The 18,881-nt window shown below is 44.8% G+C and overlaps 1 protein-coding gene across 4 annotated transcripts in view; it reads right to left on the bottom strand.

The window, feature by feature from the left end:
* MTCH2 (mitochondrial carrier 2) overlaps nucleotides 1-18,881 on the bottom strand; it is a 42,637-nt gene that overhangs the window by 8,269 nt on the left and 15,487 nt on the right. For 2 of the 4 annotated variants that reach the window (XM_021685434.1, XM_044919873.1), the window contains 2 exons: nucleotides 17,303-17,378; nucleotides 15,246-15,455 (listed from right to left, as the gene is read on the bottom strand). In XM_021685434.1, coding sequence (XP_021541109.1) covers nucleotides 15,369-15,455; nucleotides 17,303-17,378 — 163 coding nt within the window. In that variant the 3' untranslated portion in view covers nucleotides 15,246-15,368. Of the gene's footprint in view, nucleotides 1-15,245; nucleotides 15,456-17,302; nucleotides 17,379-18,881 lie in introns of those variants that run through there. The other 2 variants (XM_021685433.1, XM_021685435.1) reach the window with 1 other exon arrangement.

The following is an 18,881-nucleotide window of genomic DNA, read 5'->3' as shown; positions in this document are numbered from 1 at the left end:
CATGGTCAATGAGATGTGAACAGAAGCTATTGGGAGAGAAAGTGCTTGAAAGGAACCGACTCAGCTGGGAGGCCCTCTCTTTAGCCCTCCCTTTTCTCTTCCCTCTTCCTGGAATATATGCATGAAGGCTGGAGCCCCAGTTGCTATCTTGGGCCAGTAAACACCAATGAAGGGTTTTAAGGCACAGTCTTAGGTATGTGCTCAGGAAGATGCTGAGATGAAGAAGACCTAGAGACTCTGCCCTCAAGGAGCTAATCATTTAGTGGAAGTGGCTGGATGTGAATAGAAGCATAATAGGTGGAAAGAGATCAGCCTCAGGAGCTGAGCTGGTAACTGCTATGAGAGCTCAGGGAGGGAGGAATTCCACCAGCAGTGGGGGGGGGGGGGGGGGGGTAGGGAAGATGTCACAGAGGGGGCTATTTTTTTCTTTTTTAATTTAGCTCTTTAAATTTTTTTTTTTTTTGAGTAAACCCTACACTCAACGTGGGGCTTGAACTCACAACCCTGAGATCAAGAGACTTGATGCTTTACCAACTGAATCAGACAGGTACCCCACAGAGAAGGCTATTTTTAAATAACGGCAAGGATTTGACAGTGAGATGGAAGAGTAGGGGGTGGGATCCCATCAAAGGTAATAATACGAGCAAAGGTGTCAGGGCTTGGGGAGACCTTCCATGACTCAACTCCGGAGGGAAGGGTTTGTGATTGGAAGTTATGGCAGGTAAGGTGCATGCGCTTTAATGCCCAGCTAAGGAGCTCAGATTATCCTGCAGCAGAGGGGACAGAACTCAGAGCTGTATTTTAAAGATTACTCTAGCTGAAAGACAGGAGACGGAAGAAGAGCCATCAGGGAGACCTGCAAGAAGACAAAGTGTGCCGATGAATCTAAACTATGCAGGGCTAGCCAGAAAGGAAAAGCAAGGAAGGGGGCGCCTGGGTGGCTCAGTTGGTTAAGCGACTGCCTTCGGCTCAGGTCATGATCCTGGAGTCCGGGGATCGAGTCCCACATCAGGCTCCCTGCTCAGCGGGGAGTCTGCTTCTCCCTCTGACCCTCCCCCACCTCATGCTTTATCTCATTCTCTCTCTCAAATAAATAAGTAAAATCTTTAAAAAAAAAAAAAAAGAAAAGCAAGGAAGGAGACTGACGGGAGAGAGACTGTCAAAGATTGACAGAGCACCCCCACAAGCTCACAATTTAATTAGCTTCCTGGCTTGCCAGTGGATTACAGGGGAATTAGCAGAGCTCAGAGTCTAGGGACCTTGCTGGGAGTTGAGGGGAGGTTAATGAGAAAGACAACAACATGCCCCAGGGAGAAATGAAAAGAAGAGGAATTGTTAGCCCAGCAGAGATTCGGCAGGAGAAACAGATGTCAGGGCATGTGGAGTCTCTGCCTTCCTCAGAGATTTCAGCCTTCGGGGGGAACAGACATTTAGAGCTCCTGGGTGGGGGGTTCTAGCCCCATCCCCCAGGGTTCCAGTTCCTCTCAGTGACCCCAGACTGGGAAAGCTGGGGCGCCTGTAAGGATCAGGTTCCCAACTCTGCCTTGGCCTTTTCCCAGAGGGGGACTGAGCCCCCAGCCCCCTTCTGCACACGTGGAGGTTGAGGCCTGGGATGGGGAGGTGACCTGCTCTTAGCAGTTGTGGCCAACAGCATTTTCCAAAGACAGCTACGACAGTATCTCCCATCCCCCATGCTCTTTTTATACCTTGACCTTGCCACTCCCCTCTTAAGAGGAGGACTTGGGTTGGGTCATAAAGGGAGATACCGCTTCTGCCTGGCGCTCACTCTCTTGAAACTCTCTTGGTGTGAGAAAGCCCAGGCCACATGGAAAGGCCATATGTGAAGATGTGGTGGCCAACAGCCCTGGTCGGGACCAGCTACCAGATTTGCAAGGTCTGGCACAAGATGAAAATGCTGGGCCTTTTGTTAAAAAATTAAGGATTTAAATGGTGACCATAGAGCATTCAACCGGGCATTGAGCCCTTTGAAGGGCGGGGCTTGTGCAGCTGCAAAAGTTGCATCCCGTGAAGCTGGCCCTGACCCATGAGTTACTGAACAAAGCGACACCGATAGAAGTCGTGAAGGCTGCCCCAGACCTTGACAGGTAGCAAGAGATGGGAAAGGCATCCTGGGAGAAAGGACAGGGAGCAGGGGCATCCCGCTCGGAGGTAATACAGTCCCGGTAAAGTGCAGTGATTAGCATCACACTGCTTGGGTTTGAATCCCAGCTCCACCTCAGTTTCCCCACCTGTGAAATGGGGACAAGCAAAGTTATCTCTGGGGGCGCCTGGGTGGCTCAGTCGTTAAGCGTCTGCCTTCGGCTCAGGTCATGATCCCAGGGTCCTGGGATCGAGCCCCGCATCGGGCTCCCTGCTCGGCGGGAAGCCTGCTTCTCCCTCTCCCACTCCCCCTGCTTGTGTTCCCTCTCTCGCTGTGTCTCTCTCTGTCAAATAAATAAATAAAATCTTGGGCGCCTGGGTGGCTCAGTTGGTTAAGCGACTGCCTTCAGCTCAGGTCATGATCCTGGAGTCCCTGGATCGAGTCCCGCATCGGGCTTCCTGCTCGGCAGGGAGTCTGCTTCTCCCTCTGACCCTCCCCTCTCTCATGTGCTCTCTCTCATTCTCTCTCTCTCTCAAATAAATAAATAAAATCTTTAAAAAAAATAAAAAATAATAAATAAATAAATAAATAAAATCTTAAAAAATAAAAACTAAAAAAAAAGTTATCTCTGCCTTGCTGGCTTGTCGACAGCATTGAAAGACCTACTCAATGTAAAGTATTCAGCACAGAGCCTGGCATACTGTAAGCACTCAGTATGTGCTATTACTACTGCTTGGTGTGTTTGAAAAATGAATAATCTTGGTGTGGCGGAAGTGTAAAATCCAGGGATGCTGCTGGGAAACAGGTCCAGAAAATGGGTTTTGAATTTGATCATGAAAGATTTTAAGTGCCAGGATAAGCTGTCTAGACTTTATTCTCCTAGCCCGTGGGTCTCAATCCTGTCTGACCTAATTTCTTTTATTACAAGTATTTTGGAATGTCTCCTTTCCTACACTGAAATGAAACTCATAGAGAATGAAGTCTACTGACACATATTTTCAAAAAATCAATATAATGCTCCAAGTGTGATATAAAGAAGAAAAAAAAGGAAAGTAATTTTATTAAAATAATCTGTTTTTCAATATGTAAATACTTGCACATTGCCACACTAGAATAAATAACCAAATATAGATGGATGTTTATACTTCTAGAAGTATAGAATCTTCTATAGAATCACAAGTGCAAGAACCACAAACACATGCTGATACAAGGGTGTGCTGTCCAGTGTGCACTAAAACCATGCAAAGAAGCTTGTTTTGTATGGAAAAACAGGTTTTGTTTTTTTACCTACATTAATGTTGTAAGGAATGAGAGCTCACGTTTCGCTTAACTGTCCTAAACATCATAGGACATCTACTATCCCTGGCCACTGCCGACTAGATGCCAATAGTGTCTCTCAATCATTGTGACAACCCAAAATGCTCTCCCACTTTTCCCAAGTACCCTCAGCTCCTGCTTTGGGCAATGTGGGATTAGAAAGGGTCATGCCCTCTGCCAGGCTATCTGTAATATGGTGTGAGAAGATGATACTTGGAGCTACTGCCACCATCTTGCAACCATGTGGGGAAAAGCATGAGGACAAAAGCTAATACACTGGGGATGACAGAATGGACAGATGTCAAGGATCATGGTCCTCGATATCACTGAGCCATTGAGTTAACACATTCTGGATTTACCCTCCTATGGACCTCTCATTATGGGAGATGATAAATCCCCTTCTTGGTTGAACCATTTTGAGCTGAATCCTCTGTTTCTTGCAGCTAAAAGCATTCTAACTTTTACAGGATATTTTCTCCTCTCTTGGTTTTCTTCAACTGTATATTGAGAGGATTTCACAGACTAGGGCCTATGAGTCTATGAACGGAAAATAAGAGGGCTTGGTGACTAGAATGAGGGGGTTGGGAAGGAGCTGGAAGAGTCCACCTCTTGCATGGGTATCTGGGAGGATGGCAAAAAAGGAGTGGATTCTGGGTAAGATAATCATTGGTTTCACTTAGGGCATTGAGATCACATCACACTAGATTTGGGGGATGGAAAATTAGGCTTACATAGTATCATATCAGTTGGGTAAAAAAAATACGATTACATAGGAAAAGATTGGATGAATAAACACCAAAATATTTAGTTATTTTTGGTAGGTTCAGGGATGGTATTTTCTCTGTAGAATTTTTTCTATTTCCCAAACTTTTTCTAACAAACTTATTGCTTTCATTTGAAATGTAATTTAAAATATCAATACACTATAATTTCTTTCATATGTATCAAAAGAAGTAGATCAGTGGCATGGAATGTAAAATCCAGTATTAGATCCAAATACATACTGGAATTAGAATACTACAAAAGTGGGATTTTAAGTTTATTTATTTATTTATTTTAGTAATCTCGACACCCAGCATGGGGCTCAAACCCATAACCCCAAGAGTCACAAGCTCCACCTACTGACCCAGCCAGGCGCCCCTAAAAGTGGGATTTTAAATCAGAGAAGAAAAGAGACATGATTCAATAAATTGTATGGGAACAATGTGTAGCCATTTGGAAAAATAGTAAGTTGGAGCCATACATCATGTCTTATACCAAAACAAATAACAAGTGGATTGCATATTTAAATGTAAAAATTAAATCAAAAAAGTACTAAAAGAAATCAAGTGATAATTTTTTAAAAATTTCAGAGTGAAGAACTTTGAAGTATGACATAAAATCCAGAAGTCATAAAAAAAAATTGATGGATACATTTCCTACAGCTTAAGAGAGAAACATATTTACATAGCAAAACTGCCAGAAACAAAATCAAAAGAGGGGCACCTGGGTGGCTCAGTTCATCCAACACTTGATCTCAGCTCAGGTCTTGATTTCAGGGTTGAATTCAAGCCCCACGATGGGCTCCACACTTGGTGTGAAGCGTACTTAAAAAAAAAAAAAATCAAAAGACAAACTACAAAATGGAAAACGTATTTGTAATTCATATCACAAAGAGCAAATTTCTTTAATATATAAAGAGTTCTGAGAAAAAAACAACTCAGTAAAAAATGAGTACAAGATATAAACAGTTAATAAAAAAGAAAATACAAATAACTATTAGAATAAGAAAATCATAATGTGATGCCATCATTTTTTTACCTCTCAAGTTGTCAAAGAGCACTAAGGTTTATAACACACTCTATTGGTGACAAGGCTGAAAAACACATTCATACATTGCTAGTGGGACAGTCAACTGGAACAACTGGGTAATTGGACAATACCTACCAAATTTAAAAACGTACATGCCCTTTGACTCAGTGATTCCACTTCTTGAAAAGCTGCTTCTCAGATACATGCCCATATGTTTGAAATGACATGCTATTCACTGTAGCATTGTTTGTAATAGCAGAATATTGGAAATAATCTACATGTCCAGCAACAGAGGACCCACCGAATAAATTCTGATATATATATATATATATATATATATATATATATACACACACACATATACATACATATATCTGAGGTATATATATTAAACTGTATATATATATACACACACACACACATATACAATAAAAGACTATATACCCTTTATAAGAGAATGAGGAATTATTTCATATAAGGGACATAAAATAATCTCTAAGATTTACTGTTAAGTAAAAAAAAACAAGGTGTACAGTATGCTATCATTGACATTAAAAAGTACCCATTTGCTTTTATGTGCACAGAATACCTCTTGGAGGATCTACATCAGGCTGACTCCTCCTGGGGAGAGGAATGGTTATAGGGAGACATACATACTTTCAGTCTCACCCTTTTACACCTAAAATAAGAAGGGATGGGGAGAACTACTATCTTTTCTGGTAGCGGCTCCATTGCTACTGGTTTCAATTCCAACGGACATCGGCGGAAAGCCCCTAGCCTTTTCCACGGGCACCACTGTCAAGACAAACTTCCTTCATCCTGTGCTTGTGCAGCTCATTAAGGAAATCAAATCAAGTCTAAACGCAGGTCTTTCCAAGACTGGAAAATGCTACGCAGCTGGCTTTGAGGATGGATGAAGAAGCCACAGGCCAAGGAACACAGCTTGGACCTGGCATGGCAGAATCCTCCCCTAGGGCCTCCAGAAGAAATGCAGCCTTGCCAACATCTGGATTTTAACCCTGTAAGACCCGTTTCCAGACTTCTGGTCTACAGAACTGTAAGACAATGAATGTGCACTGTTTTAAGCTAAAATAAATAGATAAAATAAATGCAAGTCTTTCCACTGCTTGTTCATTCATCCTGTTGCTCTCAGCCCTGTTTCAAGATACTTTAGAAGCTTGATTCTGACATCCAAATGTTCACCTTCCCTCCCAGTAGCAGTGCCATCTGCAAACATGGTGAGTGTGGCAGGCACGGAAACTACTGAGCTGACCGCAGTCAGGAGCATGGAACTTTTAAGACTTCTCCCAGATGTGCACCCAGTGAGTCACCAACTGGGGAGAGAGGGGCACACTGGCGAATGGGTTATAAATCCACCTGACTGGGTGATCTCTGAGATCACGGTTTCCCTGGTAGTCTCCTCAACTGGGAAACATTCCGATTTCTAACTGGAAACGAGGCACACCATGTCCAGGGAATTTTCCTCGTGGCCATCCAGATAAATAATAAATTACTCTTGGTATTATCATCTACCTTATCTTGCTCTTAGTGAAGATACTGATTCTTTTTCTAGGGGTTCTCAAACCCACAGTCTAATATTATATGCTAGAATAAATTTGGGGGAGGAATTCACCTCAAATATACCCACCTCGTATTTCCAGAATCTACCTTTTCCTCTTTTCTCAGTGTCAGGACATCTGCAGCCTTCAGGCTCTGTGGCCCCTTTCTCTCTCTCCCCAGCTCTCTCACCTACCTCGGCAAGCATTCCGGGATCCTCTCTGCAAAGGTTTTTGACGCTTTGGGATTTGCACCTTATTATAAATGGCTAGGTGCTTAGGTTTTCCCTTACTATCTTCTATTTGGAGTTTCAATATCCACTAAATCATGTTTTGCTTTACTCGACCCAGTTTAGAAATGCTCTTCCTTGCCGGAGAAAGCAAATCGGGGCTGAGTATTTTGCTTTCTGACGACTGCTAATCTGACACCTCCACCCCCAAGTGGAACCCTAGATGATGAATCCTCTCTTTATTCCTCATGCTCTGCACATAACCAAAGGTGGCTTTTACCGTCTGCACCTTTTCCAAGTCTCAATTTATCCAGGACTTCCTTCTCTTCCTTCTCCGTCTTATACCCTGCCTCTTCACGTTCGAGTGTCGGAGGGCTTTCTACAGAGCCACGCTGCTTTCTTCAGCTCACCGCCTTGCACTGTGCAAGGGTTTCTGCAAATGGGCAGTCCTCATTTTCCATTTTTAGAGCTTTCTATCCCTTTCTGGCCACATTCCCATGTAGGCCTCTAAACACGGGCTCATAACTTTTCCGCAATTTTTTCAACTTCTTTTCTAGGACCCATTCATTCCATGCCCTGCCCCCCCCCCCCCCAAATGGCTCTTCCTTCTCGATCCAACTTTCTCCTGTGGCCCCTGTGATACCAACAGCACCAGGTAATTCATTGCCTCGGTTGGAAGTAAGGATGGGGGGCGGCTCCCCGGTAGCTCACTCTTCCCACTGAGAGAGGACACCGTGCTGATGCACGTGAAGCATTTCTCAGCGGCTCGGCTGGGAGCTGTGCACGGCCTCCCAGCCTGGTGTCATGCTGCCCTCAGGGCATGTCCGTATAGTTGGCAGTGAATTCCCGCAAGGCCATGGCTCCCCAGTGTTCCTCTATCAGTCCTACCCAAAGGCTCCTTGTAACTGGTTCCTCCCAGCTTGGCAGTGTCCCGCTGTGGAAAGCCCGCAGGGTTTGGAGTCAAACATAGCCGGGTCTGAATTCTAGCTCTGCCCCTTCCTAACAAGTTGTTTCAATTTGAGCTTCAATTTTTCCACACTTTAAAAAAAAAAATGGGGGTAGAATCTGCTTGATGGGGTGACAGAGATAATCTATAGACATATCGGCACATAGAAGGCTCCGCGTCAACCCGTGCTCATCTCAGGTTTATGGGTCTTCAGAGGTTGTATGTTCTTGGTGGATCGTGTTGTTTTCTTTCCCCTTCTATTCAAACTCCTTCTTTTGACTGGACTGCAAAACCTTCCGTTGATGAGCCATGCCCCTCCAGCTCAAAGTATATGGTTCCAGGGGGGTGGAGCCCGGATCCCGAGCCCTTCAGCCTGGGCCTGTGACTCAGGCCTGGCTGGGAGAGCAGCAGAGCGCTCCAGACACGCCGAATGGTTTACTGACAGCCCTGTGTTTCCCCGCCAGGCTCCTCCAGGGGATTTTTACTGGAGCCTCCTTAGGAGATACTTGTTTGTTCTCTGGAATTACAAGCTCTAAGAAGTCACGTGAGTAGAGCTGCCCTTTGGCCTCTTGCTCCTACACTGAGTGAGCCCGTCTGAGGGGGAAACCAGGCAGAGGCCCATGGACGGAAGGCATGAGAACAGTGGGAATCCCGATGCCCTTGTTCCAACCACTTGATTAACTGCTGGCCATTTCTGTTACTTGGGCCAATCAATTCCTTTTCTTCATTAAGCCAGTTTGTTGGGTTTCTCAGTATGCAAGCATAACATGCGACATTGACCCTTTCACTATTATAAAGTCATAGGTTCCCCTGCACGGAGTTTTGTGTTTAACTTAAGTCTGTCCCCCTATTTTAATGCAGAAAAAATAGCAAGACTCAATACATGTGCGTAGCATACTATTAGAAGTTCCTCAGACTTGCAGGCCCAGGTCTGAATCCTGGCTTTGTCACTTACTAGTTTGGGGTAAGTGACTTAGCCCTTCTGAGCTTCACTTTTTTCAGTAAAATGGGGGTAATATTTTGCTGATGTGGGTGTTTTATGGGTGCGCGCTAACGGATATAGGTAGGGGCAGGACATGAGATAGGCCATTAAAAAAAAACATCCTATTAGACAATAGGTACGTTTATGTCATCTCAATACCTTTTACTCTGCGCAGCTGCCTATAGATGCTGTTTGTATTTCCCTCGCTTCTTCCCAGGTCACATCTCGTAGCCACCAAGGTTTCCAGGCTTACTGAGAGGACAGGAACTCACAGGCTTTCGGAAGAGATGGAAGAGGAGGTGGAGGACAGGAATTTCAACGTTCGAACGGAGAAGAGGTGGAATTGGGCTTGTTTAAAACGTTGGCGACTGCAGAAGTTTACACCCACTTTGTACTTATAAATATCTCTGTCTCTGTCTCTGAGCTTGGCTCCGCCTGCACAAAGCTTCAGAGAAGAGAACACAGAGCAGCTGCTAGTAGGTACAAATGTGCAGCGCAGAGGAGGTCGTAGGTGGGACACTGGGACTGGCTTGGGCGCAGGGTGTAAGGATTTAAGGATGAAATGGCAAGAAATCTTAAGCAATTGGGTCACCAAGCGCCTTTGATCCCCTGCTGGAAGCCTGTGTAGGCAGAGAAAAGCGGTAGGGTCGGCCTGTGGCCGGGCGGGCCCTGGCGCTCCAGCTTTATCTCGGGCCCCTGGGCCGCGCAGGCTGAGGGAAGACAAGATAGAAGGCGGCTGCTTAGCAGAGACAGGCACCCGGGCGCTGGGGGCGCGGGGATGACAAAGTCAGCAGGCATTTCTGGGAATCCGTGACGTCTCAGTAGTAGGGGGAGGAGTAGAGAGGACTCAAGGTCATCTCCGGGGTTTTTAGTCTGGGAAACCGGGCCACGGGGATGGGCTTAGTCAGGTTTGAGAATGCAAGTTCCATCGAGGCAGCCTTGGGGAAGAGGGGCTGAGACGTAACTCAGTCTGAGGATCCTGAAGGACGTCCGTTCAGGCCACAAATGCTTATGGCGCACTATGTGTTAGTTCCCGTTCTGGGGGGGCTTATCACATGGCAGGAGTGCAGCTCTGAGGAGAGGTTACGACTGTTTGGAGATGCAATTTCCCTTGCCCTTGACTCTAGCCTCTGCTGATTCCGTGACCTTGCCCGTACTGTTTGTACTCGTCAAGTATCCCCCGCTTTTAATTCTTAAGTAACAACAGCTCCCAATTCCAGATGTACTCCATCAGGCGCTGCGCTAAATGAAACACTCCAATAAGAAAAGTAGTATTCTCGTTTTCGAGATAGGAGCCCGAGGCTTCAAACGATCAAGCAACTTGCCCAAGTTCACGTGGCTGCAAAGTGACAGCGCTGGAAATTGCCCCAGGATCCTCACTGTCCTTAAAAGACCAACTCAAATGCCACTCTTTCATGACGCCTTCCCTGGGCTCCCCCGACGGGATGCGAGCGTGCCCTCCGGTGGATCCCGCGGTGCTGTTTCAGCTTCTGCTGCCTCGCCCGGCTTTGTACAAGCCACCACAGGGAGCGCGGAGACTCGGGGAAGGCCCTTTCAGCGGACCAGGCTTTGCTGTTCCACACATGGTTCCATTTAATCCTCCCAACATTCCTAGCTTTTATGGCCTTTCCATGCTGCACCCCTCCCCCGCCGCCCAGCCAGCGCCCTGGGACGGGATTGATTACACGCCTTCGGTCCCCCGAGGCCCCTGGCACAGGACTGTGTGCACGTTGCGCACTTGATAACAGAGCGCTGCATTTACAAACTCTAAATGTGGGCCGCTGCGGGGTGGGTGGAGAAGGCATGAATGATACTGCGTTCCAGTGGGAGGTGAGCTGTTTGAAGCGAGGTGCAGCTATGTTCTCCCCGTTTTTACCCTCCTTACTCGTTTCCAGCCAAAGCACATTTTGACGCCAAAAGGGCAGGGCCCCAGGCTGGATGGAAAGCAAGTAGGTACTTTCTCTCTTGTCCTTATCTAACCTCTGGCTCCTAATGCTACTCTGGAAATAAACTGCAATACTGAATAGCTTTTCCATGAGCATGCGGCATTAGCAGGGGAGAGTCCGTTCTTCCGGCTGCCTTAGCAAGGCAGGAGCTGGTGCTGCTCAAAGACTTTCTCACCCATTGTCCTGTTTCGGATTTTGGGAGGGGCAGGCCCTGTTCCATGACTTGCTCTCCCCCGCAGGAAGGTGGTGAATCTCGAATAGCACCTTCGTGTTGGATTTCTGTTTCCCTCCCTCTCTCCCTTGCCACTCTCTGAAGCACTGTTCGCCCACATTTTGGTGTATGGTACAGATCTGCAGCTAACTGAAAACATTCTTTTTCAGGGTTGCAGTAAGTTGGTTCCAGAACAGTTGTGGTTTTAATGCAAAATCTGCTTAATTGGTCCCAGACCGGACATTTGGGGCCTGGACTGCAGGTGAATCCACTTATGAGACTAAGGAAAAATGGGCTTTTCAAGATTCTGTCTCCCGGGCATGCAATCATGGCAGACTAGCAGGGCCTGTTGGGGAGACTGAACACAAGCACTGCTAGGGGGCCTCCTCTAGACATCGCTTTAGGCAGCAAACAGATGAGAAAGCGGATTCGTATGCACAGAGGTGGCTGGAAGGAAAACACTCTCAGTTGCCTTAGAAAATTAATCGCTGTTACCATCAAAGATATTTTTCTGAAAGAGGGTAGTTTTTGGTTGGCGACAAAAGAATCTTTCATTCACAACTTCCCCTCTAGGACAAAAACCAGAATGCAAGATTCTGGATCACTTGTCTGAAGAGACAATAAGATGAAGGATCAATGGAGAAAAAAGAAAATGAGAAGTCACATGTGACATCCTTAGGTAAGCCTAAAAATCTCTGCAAAGGAGATAAAACACATCTTTGTCTATATCTAAAAAACAAAAACCCCTGAAGATATAAATCACTATGGCACTAAGGGAGGCAGCCTGAATGAACCCATTCAATATGCAAGGATGTTCTAGAAGAATCCATCAGAGGAGCTGACACATCAATCACTTTCAAGAAATGCTATACCCCAGTGTGGTAGGGAGTCCACACACATGGACTGATGGTCCTCCTAGGAATCCTCTCCGTATAATAACTCAGCTTCCCATCTGCATCAACTATCAGAACGGTCGGGGAAAAGCAATGGCGATCATTCCTACTTTCGGCTGTTTCACCTGTTTGTCGTTCTGCAGAGGCAAGAACTAGGTCTGTCCTGATTTCAGACCATTCTACTCTACTCTGTGGGCGGCATGATTTTTGGTTTCATTGCTTTGACCAAAATGCAGGGCCTTTTTGCTTACGTGGCTGAATTACTCATCATCTGGTTCAGTGGCTACTTTTTTTCTCAGCATTTCATAGCCTCCGTGAAGCAGAAAACGTACTTCGGATTCGAAAGACTCAGGTGTGAATCCAGCTCGGAATGATCTATGTAATTTTGAATGCATTACTAATTTTCCTTATTCCTACATTTTCACTTTCTTTCTGAAGTGGGGATACCTCCTCTACCAAAGATTCTGAGAATTAAAACTTACATGACAGGCTTGACAGTCATTACTTTCATTCCTTCCTAATGCTTTTTTTCTCTCTTCTTGCTCCCTTAACCTGCCACAGCACCTCAAAGTGACCAGCTGCACGGACTGCGATGTGACGGGCTAGTTTTTCTCTAAAGCCCAGCAAGCCTGATGTTTTGGTGGGCCTGCTTTAAAGGGCTAAATATGATTATTTTTCCCCCCCACAGATTTTCAGATCAGACAGAAATAATGCCACTGCTGTGTAAGCCTTGAACTTAGCAGTGAGTAACAGATGCAGTTTCCATTTTGTCAGACTAGTCTGTACTGTAATTACAAGCCGTGGAGGAGGGGAGTTTGAAGGCGGACCTCATCTGGTCTGGAAGACTGAGAGACTTCACAGAGAGATGGCTACTAGGATGGAATCTCACTGTACAGGGAGAATCTCAATGCAGCGAGGGAAAGGAGGGTATTTTTAGAGTAGAAAATTATAGTAAAGCTGAGGTTGTGTTTAGGTTCAGTAAGAAGCTGGAATGTAGAGCTATGTTTTTGTTTTTTAAGCACGCTCCATGCCGAGTGGAGCCCAGCCTGGGCCTCGAACTCCCGATCCTGAGATCAAGACCCGAGATCAAGAGTCGGATGCTTAACCGAATGAGCCACCCAGGAGCCCCACGCAGGGCTATGTTTAAAATTTCTTTCACCCTAAGGCTGCTTGTATGCCCTATTTTTACAGCCACTCCAAAAGTTGCAGGAAACCCCCAGATTCTTTTCTTCAATCAAGGCTTCAATGACCATCACACCATCACACTCCCTGGGGGACTATGTCCTGGCAACTCAGCTCAGCACTCCCAAGGCAAACCATTTGCCCAGTTTCACAGGTGCAGCTTACTAGATGATCCTTATTTACACAGGAGTCAATTCATTATTTCTTGCAGGTGGATCTTAAGAGTACCTACATGCGGGGCGCCTGGGTGGCTCAGTTGGTTAAGCGACTACCTTCGGCTCGGGTCATGATCCTGGAGTCCTGGGATCGAGTCCTGCATCGGGCTCCCTGCTCAGTGGGGAGTCTGCTTCTCCCTCTGCCCCTCCCCCCTCTCATGTGCTTGCTCTCTCTCATTCTCTCAAATAAATAAATAAAATCTTAAAAAAAAAAGAGTACCTACATGCATTTAACTAACCCTTGAATAAACTTTAGATGTCTGATTATGTTAACAGCCTATATAATTTCATGGAGGACCACTGGTGTAGCTACCCTTATTGGATCTATAGCTTGGAGGAAGTAAGACTGACTGACTGGACAACACTTAGAAAAATTCCAGGCCTTCCTAAAATTCATGGCCCAACTTGCATAGGCAAAAACCGAAGCCTTGGCGCCCTCTGGCGGCAGACTGGTTCTTGCAGTCATAAGCTTCTCCAGTAGGAATAGGCATGCATGTATGAGCACAGAAGCCACAGGATACTAAACATGGCACATTTTCCTAGATCATCTTTACTGAAGATTTTTTTTTTTGGGGGGGGAGAAAGTGGGTAATGCAAAACATTTTTATATGAAAACAAATGCAGATAATATTGAATAGAATATAAAATTTACATTACTTTTTGAGACAAAGTAAGAGACATCAAAGACATTTCATGCTCATGAGCTTCAGGCTGTAGTCCCAAACCCTGCGGGAGGGAGGAGACCCCTGCATGCTCACTCTGATATGATGGGTGCTGCTCTTTTGACAGAGAAATCTGAGCAGTAGCAAATTAAGTGCTTACTCACTGGCAAAATCCCAGTGGATTATTTAAGTGAAACCATATGCTTTCTCATCTTTGAGCATCTGAACTGCTTTTAAAAGGCCTGAGTAAATAGGAGCTTTATGCTTGAGTTGCAATGATTTCCTTCTAAAATGGTTTTTTCCTCCTATGAATGCTAACATGACTAACTGAGGGTATGACATGCGAGGTGGTCAATATCCTAAGCGCCCTGTGGACCTAAGTGTGCATTACCAGGTATGAAGTTTTAAGTACACTTTCCAAGGGCCGTCACTAGGAAAGAAAAGCAAACTACTCACCTTCTGCAACAACAACAAAGAAACAAAATTAAAAACTGAACAAAAGATTGTAAGATGATAATCTGTACAGAAATATTATATACGCGTAGAACTGCATAATGATACAATTTAGGGACTGGCAAACACTTAGCTCTTAGAGAAGGGGCTACTGCTGCAATATTCGCTTCTCATATTTTATACAAGAATTTCCTTTTGGGGGAAAAAGAAGCCAATATGCTTCCTTTCCAAATCTTGCTTGTTCTCTGTAATTCCCCCCTGCTTTTTTGTTGTTGGCAATAATTTATTACTTTGCAGTAAGAGACTGAAGGAGTACATACCCTGTGTAGAGATTTTCCAGGGTCATTAGCAATGGATTATCTTTTTCAAGGACGAGAGACAGGGTTAATCAAACATCCTTAGAAGCATATAACGGGAGGCAGATTCTGATGGATGCTGAGGTTTTAGGGTCTACTTTAGTAAAGAAAAGGTAATTCATAACCTCCCATATAGTTCACCTTATTACATTTCTTAAGTTCTGTAGAATTCTTTCTTTCTTCTTGAGAATGTACTCTACATTTTACAAAGCCTTAAAATTAAGACTCAAATCACATAACAACCTGCCTATACCTTTTGGGAAAATGCAACTTTTTTTTCTTCCCCGTTTAAAAGAATGAGTTTGGAGCAAAAATGTCCCACTTCAGAATAACTAAAGGGGGAACATCAGTGGTAAGTTATGTAGTGCTGATAAAAAGAACAAAAAAGGCAGACACCAAACACCTCCATTTTCCCAAGATTAAATGATTATTAAAAAAGCGCGCCACACTGTATAGAAATCAACATTCTCTCCCATAATTCTGTGCATCTGGGACTATAGAAATGTCACTGTCCCTGCCCCACATCTTCAAATTAACATTCTCAGGTCACAACAATAAGTCTTCCCAAAGGGGACCTTCCGGAAAAACAAGCTATTTCCTCGGCTCATATTTCCCTGGAAAAAAAAATAAAATAAAAATAAAGTCTAGTGTGAACATGAGGTCAGCCAGTCCAAATCAGCAGAGATGCACCTGCACACTTTTCTGGAGATGTGACTAAAAAGGGCCAGGACAAGACTGGGGCTCTCACCACGGAGCAGCAGTGCGCACTCTGACCCCAGCCGAGCTTTCTGGGAATTCACTACGATGCTGCCATGTGGATAAGGCAAGGATCTCTTATTTAGACAGAACTCCCAGTTCGGATTCTGGCTCTGCCACATGCTAGCTAGGTTATCATATGAGTCAATCCATACAGAGTGCTGAGATGGTCCCACCACTCACTAAGGGCTAGCTTTTATTTACTTTTTAATGGAATGGTCAGATCTCCAGGAAGTACTTATAAAATCTTACAATTAGAGTAATAATGTTGTAAGCTTACGTGAATAGACTGCACATAGATCCCACTCTCACAAACATAGGCTGTGTAACCCTGGATTATATAATTAGCGTTATTTAACGGTTCAAAGTCCCAATTTCTTCAGATGTGAGGTGGGACGATAAAGAATGGTACCTATCCTCATACGGTTATTTTGACGGTTACAGGAGCTGATACAGAGGAGGCTCTCAGCACGATGCCTGATACCCAGTAAATACCCCATCAAGATTTGTTGTTGTCCTAAGCACTTAGAGGACTGACAGCTCCCTAGGTAAGGTATCTGTTACCCTAATACATTTTCTATCTACTTTCTTCGTACAGCAGGGAGTTAGTTAGAAAGTAGGGAAAGAAGGGCCATCTTTCCTTTTAAATGGGGACCACAATAGGAGATTGCCCAACAGAGAGTGTAAGACTCAGAATGAAACCCAGAATGTTCACTGTTAGGTCTGCATGGAAATGATCCAGGTGTTGCGGCTTGGCTCCACAGAGGGGCTTGGCTCCACAGAGGGGCTTGGCTCCACAGAGGGGCTTGCCTGGCCTGCATGCTGGGCAAAGGCAACTACGGTAGTGCTTAGGCCTTTTCATTTGGAGTTCAGGCTGGGGGGAGCCCGAGCTCTGTGAACAGAGGCCTTTCTCACACGCATTACTAGTGCTACCGTTTAGTGCAACAAAGAGGTTCCTCATACACTATCTTCTACAATCCTTGAAAAAGTGCTTGCCACTTAAAAACAGCTTTAAACTGATGGCCACTTAAAGTGATCCTGTGTTAAATTTCGCACACAGCCACCCATTATTTTGGTTCCTAATAAAGCTTTGCCTAGACTGGCTGAGAATTTTTGGTTGTAGTTAACACACTTCACAGCAGTAACAAAGAAGAAATTGGGAGTCTGGATAAAATCATTCTCTAAAAAGACTCTAAAAGTAAGAGACCAGCTCCATCAACATCACTGTGACAAATAATGTCATAAACAACCTCTTGTTTCTCAGTTTCCTCTCTACTATACTGGAAAAAAACACCTGAATATATAAAGAGATCCTGAGAAGTTACAAAGAGAGGTGACGTTAGAAAAAAATAATCTGAAATTGAGGTCATCGTTTTAAAAACCAGGATAACTGTCTACCCAGACCCTATTTATAATTTGAATGTGATCGCTCAAATGGCTTCTAGGTCACATCTAGGGATTCTTAACTCATTACCCCTCCTGATACTTCTGAGCAGCACATCTTACTGCTATGCTGGAGTGACATACAGAACAGTGTAAAGGGTACATTAATTGGTAACTAAAGGGTAACCTACAAAAATTAACCCGGGATTCCAGAGACATTATTTAAGAAGACAAACAAAAACAAAACAAAGTATGAGAGAGAGGAGGGGTGAGGAGGGAGGGAAGAATGGAGAGAGAGAGAGAGAGAATGAGACAGAAGTACCTCTTTTTGTAGCATGCACCAGCAATCTATCCAAGAAGTATATACTGGGGAGTAAGGAGGGCATCCACCAGCAAGCCTGAAAACAGGGGGGGAAGAAAAAAAGAGCTATTCAAATTAACATTTCCAAAGCATTCTCTCAAGCGTCCGATAAATCTTTGCCAAAATATTCTCCTGCCTAGAAAGTTCCCCAAGAGGCAATTTTAGTTTTAATGGAACAAATTATACTGGAGCAGGGAAAAGAAAAAGCATCCAAAAAGGATTTCCCTCCCTCATATTTAGGTCTTTTTTTTTTTTTTTAATTTTTATTTTTTTTAAAGATTTTATTTTTTTGACAGAGAGAGACACAGCAAGAGAGGCAACACAAGCAGGGGGAGTGGGAGAGGGAGAAGCAGGCTTCCCATTGAGCAGGGAACCCAATGTGGGGCTTGATCCCAGGACCCTGGGACCATGACCTGAGCTGAAGGCAGATGCTTAACGACTGAGCCACCCAGGCGCCCCGAGAATTTTTATTTTTAGGTAACCTCTATACCCAATGTGGGGCTCGAACTCACAACCCTGAGATCAAGAGTTGCACGCTCCCTGACTGAACCAGCCAGGTGCCCCTCATATTTAGGCCCTGAAACAAGTAAACAGAAACTTCAACCAGTTATGAATTTTCAAAAACATCCGGGTTTTTGAGGATGAATATAATTCCAGAATATAGCAATTATATGATTAAAGTGCAGAGAAAGGGGATTTAAAAACTAAGTTGGGGGGGGGGCGCCCAGGGTGGCTCAGTCGGTTAGACGTCTGCCTCCTGCTCAGGTCATGATCCCAAGGTCCTGGGATCAATCCCTGCACTGGGCTCCCTGCTCATCGGGGAGCCTGCTTCTCCTTCTCCCTCTGCTGCTCCCCCTGCTTGTGCTCTCTCTGTCAAATAAATAAAAAAATAAAATCTTTAAAAACTAAAAACTTGGGGCGCCTGGGTGGCTCAGTTGTTAAGCATCTGCCTTCGGCTCAGGTCATGATCCCAGGGTCCTGGGATCGAGCCCCACATCGGGCTCCCTGCTCAGTGGGGAACCTGCTTCTCCCTCTCCCACTGCCCCTGCTTGTGTTCCCTCTCTCACTGTGTCTCTCTCTGTCAAATAAATAAAATCTTAAAAAAATAAAAAAATAAAAATAAAAATAAATAAAAACTAAAAACTAAGTGGTGTTCAAAAGAACCTAAATAGGACAATGCATCTAAACTGTGGCGATCACATGCTTTACTCACGTATAACCCATAATCACTTCCTCCCTAAACATTTGTAAGGAACAGTAATACATTCAACTCATCCTTCAAGTATGCCCTGGGCTAAAATGTGGCCACCGCCCTACCAATCACAAAACAAACAGAAGGCGACATGATATGAAATATGACAACTATGTTCAAAACTCCACACGGCTCTCTGCTTGACCTCTTGTTTGAAAACCATGACAGGTCTCATGGCACACTGTGTCAGGGACTGTATTGGAACAGTCCTGAATTAAAGCAGTAGGCAAAATTTCTGCCCAATGTGGTGCAGGCTCTGGGCATCCAGAAGCTGGAAATGAGTGGTGC

Source organism: Neomonachus schauinslandi, chromosome 11 (assembly GCF_002201575.2).
Source record: "Neomonachus schauinslandi chromosome 11, ASM220157v2, whole genome shotgun sequence".
Classification (NCBI taxonomy): domain Eukaryota; kingdom Metazoa; phylum Chordata; class Mammalia; order Carnivora; family Phocidae; genus Neomonachus; species Neomonachus schauinslandi.
This window is presented reverse-complemented; position numbering and strand designations above follow the sequence as displayed.